General features: G+C 48.6%; 1 protein-coding gene across 6 annotated transcripts in view; it reads left to right on the top strand.

Annotated features, from left to right (window-relative positions):
• CPLANE1 (ciliogenesis and planar polarity effector complex subunit 1) overlaps window positions 1–12,403 on the top strand; it is a 1,992,329-nt gene that overhangs the window by 1,118,380 nt on the left and 861,546 nt on the right. For all 6 annotated transcript variants that reach the window (XM_069221234.1, XM_069221235.1, XM_069221236.1 and 3 more), the window contains one exon: window positions 8,284–8,355. In XM_069221234.1, the coding sequence (XP_069077335.1) occupies window positions 8,284–8,355 (72 nt within the window). The remainder of the gene's footprint in view (window positions 1–8,283; window positions 8,356–12,403) is intronic.

The raw sequence follows: 12,403 nt of genomic DNA, 5'->3' as shown, positions 1-12,403 counted from the left end.
TCCGGGATTGAGCTATCCTTTGCCTTGTTTTGGCAAGCCTTTTTTCGATATTTTGTCGAGGACTTTTGTTGTCTGTGCGAGTGATATGTCCTCAAGGAAGACTGGGTTCAAGCCGTGTGGCACCTGCCATCGTGCGATTTCGGTGACGGACCCCCACGAGGTATGTCTCTGGTGCCTTAACAGGGACCACGACTCGAAGTTGTGTTCTAAACCGCCGGGCCATGGCCCTGAAAGGTTTGAGGGAGTGGTCCCTAAAGCTTATGGCAGCCCGGCAGTCGACATCGGTCGGTGCAACTCCTAGGAGGTCACAGTCCCACTCAAGGAGGAGGAACCGCTCTAAGAGCCCCAAGGCCTCTTCGTCCCACTCAAGGTCCTCGGGGCATTCGGGAAAGAGGGACAAAAGGGAGAAGAAGTCCAAGCGGACTTCGACTTTGCTATGCTTGTCGGTCGACAAGGCATCTCGGGAACGTCGACGTTCCGAGCAAGGTTCTGCAGAGCCGTTGCCAGGGCCTACTTCACGTCTCCTCCCCCCCCCCCTTTCCGGGAGCCAGAGTGACTCCCGCTCAATTAAAAGAATTTTACGAAGCCATGTGCCTTGTTTTTGAGTGGGCTGCCCCCTCGGGTGAGTCTTCGGGCACTGCAGGGGTCAGAAGGGGTCCCATCGGATTCGACGCCAGCAGCTTCGGCCTCAGCGCCGTTGGGGACCCCAGGATCCGATAATGGACCTGGATCGGGTCTGAGTTTTCACAGTCGGCCTCCTCCGGGTCTGGGCCCGATGTCTACGCTCCCTCCTCCACCGGCGCTCACTGGTGGTGGTAGCCCCATCCTCATTCCTGATGATCCGGAGCCAGAATGACGTCATACGACGCCGATTACAACTTTGACGGCACCGACTAGGCCCAGATACTTTTCCAAATGCTGGCATGCTCTCACCTCCTTCCGTGGCTACGGAGGAGGGGGCATCTTATGCTATGGTGGTGCGAAGGGCAGCTGAAGTTTTGGACCTAGACTTGCCTACGGTGCCAGTCAGGACTAATCTCCTGACAGAGGTGCATCAGCCAGGGGTTGCTACATCAGAGCCGATGTTACCCTTCAATTAAGACCTTACAGAGGTCCTTCTAGGAACGTGGTCCAAACCCAGCACAGGGGCTCCTGTGAATAGGACAATCGCCCGCCACCATCGACCAGCTCCAAACGACCCTAGTTTCTTCACCCAACACCCCACCCCTTAGAGCTTGGTGGTCCAAACCTCCACTTCCCGTGGTGCCTTCCCTTCTGTTCCCCCGGATAGGGAATCCAAGAGGCTTGACCAACTTGGGAAGATGTTTTCTTCCTCCAGCCTGGCATTGAGGTCGGTAAACCACTCTTGCCTACTGTGCTGTTTTTCCCCATACTTTATGGGATACGGTGGCATAAGTGCTGCCCCAGGTCCCAGGGGGCGTATGGGACACGGTCACCCAGGATGTCAAGGATGGGAGAGATGCAGCCAAGTTTACCATCAGGTGTGGCTTGGACATGACTAACTCGGTGGGCAAGGCAATTTCTTTGACAGTGGCCCTCTAACCCCACGCCTGGATGCTTACCACTGGCTTTTAGGGGGATGTGTAGTCGAACTTGATGGACATGCCCTTCGATGGCACACGTCTTTTTGGTGAAAAGGAAGATGCTGCACTTGAGAGATTCAAGGATTCTCGAGCTACGGCCAGATCCTTGGGTCTCTCAGCGCCTGTTCTACAGCAGTCTGTCTATCACCCCTTTTGAGGCTTTGGGAGGGGCATGGGACCACGCCAATAGGTTAGCCACCGTCCTCCGGCTTCACAGCATGCTGTGCAAGGACGTGGTTGCAGTACCTTCAGACCCAGAGGGTCTAGCCAGAGGTCGGCCACCAACCAGCTCCGCTCTCCGCAATGCCCAAGCCCTCCTAGTATGGTTCTCCAAGACCATGTCCGTCCAGTTGAAGGGAGGATTCAATTTCATCTTCCTCACTGGCGATCCATAACATCGGACAAGTGGGTCCTGCAGATCATACAGAAGGGCTGTTCCCTTCCCTTCCTGTCTTTCCCTCCCTCTATCCCTCCGGTAAAAGAACAGCTGATGGAGGATCATTTGCTCTTGCTCCGCGAGGAAGTGCCTGCTCTCTTGGCCAAGGGAGCCATAGAAAGGGTCCTGATATCAAAAGTAGGAAGTGGTTGTTAATCCCGCTACTTTCTGATTCCCAAAAAGAACAAGGGTCTTCACCCTATTTTGGATTTAAGTGATGTCAATCTCTTCCTCAAAAAGGAGAAATTCAAGATGCTCACTCTTGCTCAGGTCTTGTCTGCCATAGATCAAGGAGACTGGATAGGAGCGTTGGACTTACAGGATGCGTATTTTCACATTCCCATCCTGCCTGCCCACAGGTGTTACTTGTGGTTCAAGGTGGGCCGCGAGCACTTTCAGTTTACGGTGCTCCCCTTTGGTCTCACCAGTGCCCCTCGGGTATTCACCAAAGTGTTGGCGGTGGTGGCAGCTCATCTGCGCAGGTTAGGGATTTCGGTCTTCCCCTACCTTGGCGACTGGCTGTTCCCCAACCAGATCTTACAGTAGTGACAGATGTGCCACTTCTGGGATGGGGCGGCCACCTGGGAGAGGCGGAGATCAGGGGTCTCCGGTGGAATCCGGGCTCCATATCAACTTATTTGAGCTCCAAACGATCCGGCTAGCATTGAAAGCATTTCTTCCTGTTGTGAAAGGGAAGTTAGTGCAGGTGTTCACGGACAACACTACTGCAGTGTGGTACTGCAACAAGCAGGGCGGTGTGGGGTCGTGTACCCTTTGTCAAGAGGCTGTGCGTCACTGGACATGGCTGGAATACCAGGGCATAATCCTGGTGGTTCAACACATGCCAGGTTCTCTGAACGTCAAGGCGGGCAAACTCAGCCGTCGATGCCTAGCGGATCACGAATGGTATCTCCATCCGGAGGTGGCACAAGGACTCTTTCAGCAGTGGGGAGAGCCTTGGTTAGATCTGTTCGCCTCTGCAGAAAACGCGCAATGTCAGCAGTATTGCGCATTGGAGTTTTCAAGGCGGAAATCGCTCGGCAGCACTTTTCGTTGCGAGTAGAATTCAGGCCTCCTATACACATTTCTGCCCATACCACTTCTGCCCAGAGTTCTCAAGAAGATCAATAACGACCGGGCCCAAGTCATCTTAGTGGCTCCGGATTTGGCACAGAGAGTCTGTGTAGGAAGCTGGCTCTGTATATACTATCCCAAAGTGAGAGATAGTGTGCACAAAGTCCAGGGGTCCCCCCTCAGAGGTTGATAGTGGCAATAATAGATAATACTAATGCTCTATTTTGTGGTAGTGGGGTCGAGCAGTAGGCTTATCAGAGGGTAGTGTTAAGCATTTGTTGTATACACGCAGACAATAAATGAGAACACACATTCAATGACTTAACTCCAGGCCAATAGGTTTTTATATAGAAAAATATTACACACAAGATTCAGCTATCTAGTGAGTACATATATTTTAAGGTACTTGGCATAGGTAAATATAGAACTTTGAATGAAAACAGTAATGTACACAGTTTAGCATAAAATGGCAATACGCTATTTTAAAATTGGACACCGTGCAAAATTCAACAGTTCCTGGGGGAGGTAAGTAAAGGTTAGTTTGTCAGGTAAGTAAAGCACTTACATGTTCATTCTCTGGGGCATAGGCAGCCCACCGTTGGGGGTCCACATCAACCCCAAACACCCAGTACCAGCAACACAGGGCCAGTCAGGTGCAGAGGTCAAATAGGGGCCGAAATGGAGACTAGGGCTGCTACGGTTCCAGACTGCTAGCAGGTAAGTACCTGTGTCCTCGGGGTGCAGACTAGGGGGGTTTTGTAGAGCACTGGGGGGAGGGGGTCCCAAACAGGTACACAAAATACACCCTCAGCGGCACAGGGGCAGCCAGGTGCAGAGTGCAAACAAAGCATCGGGTTTGTGATTGAAATCAATGGAGTGACCCAGGGGTCACTCTGGCGATGCAGGCAGGGCACAGAGGGGCTTCTCTGGCCAGCCACCAACTGGGCAAAGATGAGGGCCACCTGCTGGTCACTCCTGCATCTGTAGTTGGTGCTGCAGGTGCAGTGCTTCTTCCAGGCGTTGAGTTCTTTGTTACCTGTCAGTTGCGGTCAGAAGGATCCTCTGGAGTCTATGTGCAGTCATCGCCGTGGGGGTGCAGGGAGGTCGTCTAAGGTTGGACATGCCGTGGGAGTCACCTGGGGGTCTTCGCTGCAGTGTTGGTTTCTCTGGACATGGGCTGGGGGCGTTGGGTGCAGAGTGTTGGGGACTTGCGCTTCAGGAGTGAGGTGAGAGTCCCTTTAAAGATGGTTTCTTCTTATTGCTTTGGACAGAGCCGCTGTCCATGGGAGTTTCTTGGTCCTTTGGGTTTGCAGGGCAGTCCTCTGAGTCGGCAGAGGTCGCTGGTCCCGCTGGATGCGTCGCTGTTGCAGGTTCTTTGAATCTGGAGACAGGCCAGTAGGGCTGGGGCCTAAGCAGTTGTCGTCTCCTTCTTCTCTGCAGGGTTTTCAGGTCAGCAGTCCTTCTTGTTAGGTTGTCAGGAATCTGATTTCCTGGGTTCAGGTCGTCCCTAGATACTGAATTTAGGGGTGTTGGAGGGCAGTAGCCAATGGTTACTGTCCCTGAGGGTGGCTACACCAGCCTTGTGCCTCCTCCCTTTGGGGAGGGGGGCACATCCCTATTCCTATTGGGCTAAATCCTCCATAACAAGATGGAGGACTCTCCAAGGAGGGAGTCACTTCAGCTCTGGTCACCTTAGGGGTGGACCTGGATGAGGGGGTGGCTCCTCCTTGTTTTTCTCATTATCTCCCCAGATTTGCCTCCAAAAGTGGGGTCTGTGTCCGGGGGCAGGCATCTCCACTAGCTTGAGTGCCCTGGGGCATTGTAACAAGAAGCCTAAGCCTTTGAGGCTCACTGTTAGGTGTTACAGTTCCTGGAGGGGGAGTTGTAAAGCACCTCCATCCAGTGCAGGCTTTGTTTCTGGCCTCAAAGAGCACAAAGGCTCTCACCCCAGGAGGTCAGAAACTCATCTCTCAGTGGTAGGCTGGCACAGACCAGTCAGTCTTGCACTGAAGGATTGGGTAAAATACAAGGGGCATCTCTAAGATGCCCTCTATGTGCATTTTGTAATAAATCCAGTGTTGGCATCTGGGGGTTTATTATTCTGAGAGCTTTGATAGCAAACTTCACAGTATTCAGTGTAGCCATTATGGAGCTGTGGAGTTTTTGACAAACTCCCAGACAATATACTTAATATGGCCACACTGTACTTACAAGAATGGACTTAGACACTGTAGGGCCTTATTGCTCATGCAGCTATGCCCTCACCGGTGGTATAGTGCACCCTGCCTTAAGGCTTTAAGGCCTGCTAGAGGGGTGACTTACCTATGCCACAGGCAGTATTTTGTGTGCATGGCATCCTGAGGGGGATGCCATGTTGACTTTGCCTTTTTCTCCCCGCCAACACACACAATCTGCAATGACAGTGTGCATGTGTTAGGTGAGGGGTCCCCTAGGGAGGCACAACACATGCTGCAGCCCTTAGGAACCTTCCCTTGTTACAGGGCCCTTGGTACCACTGGGCTTATCTGTGTGCCAGAGGTGGGACAATTGTGGAAACAATCGTACATTTTTAGTGAACAAACACTGGTGCTGGGGCCTGGTTAGCAGGATCCCAGCACACCTCTCAGTCAAGTCAGCATCAATATCAGGCAGAATGTGGGGGGGTAACTGCAACAAGGAGCCATTTTCCTACAGTCTGGTATCCCAAGCTACTCAAAATTAGCATCAATGCTCCGATAAGGCTGCCCCTTCAAGGGGATCTTCTGTCGCAGTTGGTGAAGGTTCTCCACCCAAACCTGTCAACTCTGCGCCTTCATGTGTTAAGATTGAGCCGCAGCAGTTGATGGCTTTTGACTTTCCTCTCAAAGTCTGTAAGGTTATTTTGGCAGCCAGGCGTCCCTACACTAAGATGGTATATGCCTGCCCTTGTAAACGCATTGTATATTATTGTACAGAAAGTTCAATTGACCCTCTTTCTGCTTCTTTTCTGACATTCTTCTTTTCATTCTGTCTCTAGCCCAGCAGAGTTCTACCATAGGGACTCTAAAGGGCTATCTTTCTGCCTTATCGTAATTTATTTGGCTGCCTGACCAGCCTTCCTTTCCTTAAATCTCCCATTGTAAATAGATTCCTCAAAGGGCTTGTACATATGTTGCCCCCTATGCCCTTTATTATGCCTCACTGGCACTTAAATCTTGTCCTCACGTTTCTCATATGTACTTCCTCCGAACCTTTACACATCTGTCCTCTCCTGCTGCTCACCATTAAAGACGGCCTTCTTAGTGGCAATAACATCTGCCATGTGGGTGAGTGAGATGCAGGATTTCTCAAAGCGGGGGGGGGGTCACTTCAGCTCTGGACATCTTAGTGGTGGTCCTTGCTGAGGGGGTGACTCCTTGTTTTTCTTATTATTACTTTGGACTTGCCACCAAAAGTGGGGGCTTGTCTGGGGGGTGGGCATCTCCACCAGCTGGAGTGCCCTGGGGTACTGTAACTCCAGGCTTGAGCCTTTGAGGCTCACCGCCAGATGTTATAGTTCCTGCAGGGGAAGGTGTGAAGCTGCTCCACCCAGTGCAGGCTCTGTTTCTGACCACAGAGTGCGCAAAGACACTCATCCCATGTGGTCAGAAACTCGTCTAGATGTGGCAGGCTGGCATAGACCGGTCAGCCTTACACTAGCAGTTGGGCTAACATACAGGTGGCATCTGTAAGATGCCCTCTGTGTGTATTTTTCAATAAATCCCATACTGGCATCGGTGTGGGTTTATTGTGCTGAGAAGTTTGATACCTAACTTCCCAGTTTTCAGTGTAGCCATTACGATGCTGTGGAGTTCATAATGACAAACTCCCTGCACTTACAATGTCTAAGAATTGACTTAGACACTGTAGGGGCATAGTGCTCATGCAGCAATGCCCTCACCTGTTGTATAGTGTACCCTGCCTTAGGGCTGTAAGGCTGCTAGAGGGGTGGCTTACCTATGCCACGCACAGTGGTTTGTGGGCATAGCACTCTGAGGGGAGTGCCATGTTGAATTTTTCTTTTCTCCCCACTGGCACACACAAGCTGCAAAGCAGTGTGCATGTACTGAGTGAGGGAGTCCCTGAGGGTGGCATAATACATGCTGCAGCCCTTAGGGACCTTCCCTGGCCACAGGGCCCTTGGTACCTGGGATACCTTTTACAAGGGACTTTTCTGTGTGCCAGGGCTGTGTCACTTGTGGAAACAAAGGTACAGTTTTGAGGAAAGAGCACTGGTGCTGGGGCCTTGTTAGCAGGGTCTCAGCACAATTCCATTCAAAGCTGTAATCAACACTAGTCAAAAAGTGGGGGGTGACTATGCCAACAGTGGCATTTTCCTACAACGTATATCCCTGTTACTCTCTCTCTTATTTTGCAAGAAAGGTCATAGCTTTATCTTTTATTCTTGGTGCAGGACGAGAAAAACTGACATAGATGTAGCGAACCCTACTCCAGGCTCCCATGCCCAACTAACAAGCCAATAATGCATTTATTTGAGGGTGGGTGATGTCACACCGCAAACACTCACACCTGAAGCTCTACGCCCCAGTTTCACTTGTTATAAAGCCATAATAGTATTTTGTTGCAAAAGTTTGCCTATTTCTCTTCTATTTAGGCCATAAAGGTGTTTTAAAAAATCTCGACGCATTTTTCTCCTTTACTCAGCTTCATGTTGCGCCCTCTTTCATTGTACAACCCCCGTGTTGGTCTGTGATTGGTGAGAAGGACATGGGACGTAAAGTAGGGTGATAAAGACTGGAGAAGGGAAAAGCAGACCAGTTGTCAAATAGCCTAAACTATTCTGTTGTCTGCAGCTCGGGCGGTCTATTAATATTTATCTGCCTTCAAGCTCCTGCGGCATGAGCTGGTTTAACAATCAACAGTCCAAGAAGGAAATGTGCCTTCTGTTTGTGGCTCTGCCGGGTTGCCATGGAGACAAATGTGTAAACCGCTGATGGTAGTTTTACCCTGCCTCACTGCTGTGTGTAACTGCCATTAAAACTCAGCGCTGTTAAAGCTGGAATCTCGATGATCCTGTTACAGGGGCCGTGAGTGCACTTCTGAATAGGACTGTATTTGTAAAGCCTCACTCTGACAACAGTGCTACTTTGATTCCCCAAGCAAACTTTGTGTTTAATTCTGTCTTCACAGTTCCACCTGTGCCAGTGAACAACCCGGCGGCCCTCCCTTAGTCTGTGCAGACATGAAAGTTTCTACTCCTAGGTAAGAGTCTGGCATGCATTTCAAACTATCCTCGTTTCTACATCTGCAGAACACGCTGATGTTTCCTTTGCACATCTATTACTAAATGAAAGGAAACGTGCGATGTAGTTTATAAAGGTTTCGCGCAGGTAATTGGAATTATTTGAAGGTTTTCTTGGTTACAGCTGTTAAGAACAGATCTGCGTTCTTTAGTTGCATTAGCTACGACTCCGACCTGTTCAGTTGTGCTACTCAGGCATAGGTCTCCTGAAGTGAAACCTGTAGCGCCCCGCAAGCGGCAGGCACATGGCTACCATTGCTACAGCAGGTGCAGTGGTACCGGGTCACAGAGTCCTGAGGAGCCCGTTTAACCCTGACAATAGCTTTATTTTACTACCCTCACTCAGTTAAAGGGGATATTTTCCTTGCTTGCACCAGTACCCATTTTATTTACATTTGTTTCAGAAACACCACCTTAAACAACATTTAGCCACTGTTTAGTCTGTAGTTTACTAAGTAAGGTGTAGGGATATAGAAACGTGCCCTCAATCACACTCTGTGTAAGGTGGAAGAGCTGGTACCTGACTTCATGTCAATCTCGTGCACGTAAAAACGTCATTGGCAAGTCTTTGTAGGTTTGGCCTAGCGGAAGCATTACTCTTTAGCCTCATGTAATAAGAAAAATAATACATTTTATAGACCTACAAAGAGCGGTTTTAGGTCAGCCCTAATCATCCATTTACCTATTCATCTGTCATTCACCTTTTACTTTGGCCTGTTACAATGTACTAAGTATAGTAATGGTATTTATCGGATAAGTCCGAGCTGCCTTGCTCCCTACCTTCCGATTGAGAGGATTCATCTCAAGGCAAGTATGTTGGGCACATCACTAGATGTTAAATTTGCCAGGCTTAATAAATCTATTGAAACAGTTAGTTTCATGCATAGGGACTGTGGTCACTGGCGAAATGAGCTGGACTATCTGCAGGCTACTCTATGGAAATTCCTGTTTGATAATCTGTCACTGACTGGGCATAACTAAAATCGGTGAGTTATTTCAAGGCTAAATTTGAATTTATAGAGTGCAAACAAGAGCTTTAAGGGTCTCCAAATATGCAGAAGGTGAGGATGAAAACAGCAGACTGGATAGACAAATACCAGACACTTTGAAAACATTAGTTATTTATGAGAAATCAAGTTTAAAGGTTTTTTTTTAATAGACATTGTATGCAGTCCGACATTCCACAAAGAGTAAGAGGATTCCATGATTTTGCACCTGCAGCTGAACACCATCCTCACTGAAATGTACAAAACGTTTGAGGGGAGGATGGAACCTTAATTAGCAGATCTCAGAGATCTGGCCAGTGTATACTTGAAAAGTTCTTGAAAGCTATGTGGGCCACAGCAATAGATCGCTCTGTGAATGTGTGCAAGTGTCTTAAACGGAATCCTCTTTATTAACAGAAGACTGTAAAGGTCCCTCCAATTTAAGTGAGATAGAGCAGTGTCTGGGAAGATGTACTAATAATCTCACTGCTAAATTCTGTACTAGGTAAAGTTGGTGTAGGAGGTTTTTGGATAGACCTAAGTAAAGAGAATTGGAGTAATCCATCCCTGAGGATATAAAGGCAAGGATCACAGTTTGCCTGGCCTTAAAAGGCAGAAAAACTAACACCTTACCAAATTTGACACCCGCGTTCCAAGCTACTTCAGCGCGAGAGGGGGCGGACAGATTTCCAATTGCCACCAGGAGTCAGTCCTGTGTTCTATTTTTCAGAAATATCAGCAATTCAATTTTGTTTGAGTTCAACTTTAGATGATTTTTATTCGTCCATTCTGATACTGGTATCGGACATTGCCTGAACCTGAGTTTGTTGACTTTGTGGTCATTTGTGAGAGAAATTATCAATTGCTTGTCATCCACATAAACATTGCCTCGAACACGAAGCCCTAGACCAGGGCTGCCAGAGGGGTCATATAGATATTAAAATGTGTTGGGCTTAGTGTTGACCCCTGTAGAATCCCACATCCAGAGCAGTCTGGTCCGAAGAAAAAGGAGGAAGGCTCACTGATTGAAACCTGTTGGTAAGAACATTGGTGTTTGTGCTCTTGCCTGAATCTCCAATCACTATGCCCCTAACCTCTGAATAAGGATGGTGTAGGACAGGGTTCTGCAAAGTCAGTCCTGGAGAGCCGGGTCCATGCCAGATTTTTAGCATATCCACATTTAGAAAAATGTAGATTTCTGAAACATCTGGTTTCTAAATGTGGATATGCTAAAAATCAGGCATGGACCCGGCTCTCCAGGACCGACTTTGCAGAACCCTAGTAGGATATGGTGTCAAGTGCTGCCAACAAACCCAACAAAATACGGTCAGCAGTTCCTTGATTGTCCATTATGAGTTTGAGATATTCAGATACTGTAAGAAGGATGGTCTCTGTGCTGTAGTTAGGACGAAAAGCAAATTGTGACACATCTAATGTTGTATTTATGTGTTAAGTTAAATGTTATGTTGTTTTATGTTATATTGCGTTGCATTGCATTACGCACTACCATCTAAGAGGGATCCTGGCACTGAGCAGGTGTGTGTCGAGCCCTGCATATGGTAGGTTGGGTTGAAAAGCCAAGTCTTCATCTTCTTGCGGAATTAAAGGAGAGGATGATGCTCTGATGTGGAGTTAGGAGTGTTGTAAGAGAACACCAGTTTTCCTGATCTGGTACAGTGTGTGTATGATATGTGTGCAAGTTGAAGTCCTGCGGTGCAGAAGTGTCTGGGTGGTTGATGGAAGGAGATGTGACTCTACAGGTAGGTGGACCTAAGTTGTGTAGTGCCTCCAATGTGTCTGTGAGATGTTTGAAATTAGTGTGTTTGTGTATCAGGAGGCAGTGGAACTCCCTGGTATGAGGTGTGTTCTGAGTTCTGTGTGGAAGATTCTGGCCGCTGAATTCCTGTTGTAGAATGTGTTTCTGTAGTACAGTTTGCTGGTGATTGGGGCATGAGTGACAGTCTTTCTAGTGTTGCTTGGGAGCAATTTGAAGATCTTCCCCAGCATCTTCAGGGTGTGGAGCAGGATGGGTGACAGCGCTGATTTGTGTGGTTATGTCCAGTTTGCTTTTGATGTTTCCTGTCATGGATGCTTGGTGTGGGTCTGGGTTCAAGATGTGTTCTTGCCAAAGTTCACTACTTCTGTCATGTCCAGGATGAGCTTCAGACAGCTGGTTTTCATCCAGTTAACAACCTTGATCATGCAGCCGATTAACTTTTTCTTGTGTTGGGGGAATCTTGTCTGAGAGGGAGAGTATGAGTTGCATGTCGTCTGCATAGGAGAGGATGTTGATGTCATGTGCGTAGATGACGTTGGCTAGAGGGATCATATATGCGTTGAAGAGGGGGGGGCTTGGCGATGAACTTTAAAGCACTCCACAGAAGAATTTGCGGGCTTCTGAGGAGTAATGTGCCAGGCTGACATCTTGTGTTCTGTACGTTAAGAAGGAGCAGATGCAGGAGAGAGAGAGTCCTTGGATGACGATCTTGTGTAGGGGCCTGATGAGGGTTGGGTGTGAGACAGTTTTAAACGCTGCAGAGAGGTTCAGGAGAATGACGGCAGCCATCTGTCTCCTTCTTGATCCTCCACTGTCAAGGATCATGTAGTTGACATCTGCGGTGGCAATGCGTGCTGTTTCTGTACTGTGGTTGTGCCTTAATCCAGACTGTATGGCGTCAAGGAACTGGTAGTTGCTGAGGAGTTTGGTGAGGCATTGTTTGATTAGCTTCTCTTTAAGACATTTGTCGGGTATGGCAGGAGAGAGATGGGTCTGTAGTTGGAAAATTTGGCTGGGCACGCAGAGAGTTCTTTCAGCAGGGCCACACAGTTGCATGTTTCTAGATGTCCAGGAATGTTGCTGAGTCGAAGGCGTTAAGGATGGGTGTTAGTGCTTCGCTGATTGGTAGGAGGCCTTTGGTGAAGCTATGGTGGGGCAAAGGTTAGATAGGGCCATCAAGTGGATGGGTTTCAGGGTAGCAGTGATTTTTGACAGTGGTGACGGCGGGCCACGGATCATTTTTCC

Source organism: Pleurodeles waltl, chromosome 1_1, assembly GCF_031143425.1.
Source record: "Pleurodeles waltl isolate 20211129_DDA chromosome 1_1, aPleWal1.hap1.20221129, whole genome shotgun sequence".
In the NCBI taxonomy this organism is placed as follows: Eukaryota; Metazoa; Chordata; class Amphibia; order Caudata; family Salamandridae; genus Pleurodeles; species Pleurodeles waltl.
Note: the sequence above shows the minus strand (reverse complement) of the source record. Positions and strands in the feature narration are given on the sequence as shown.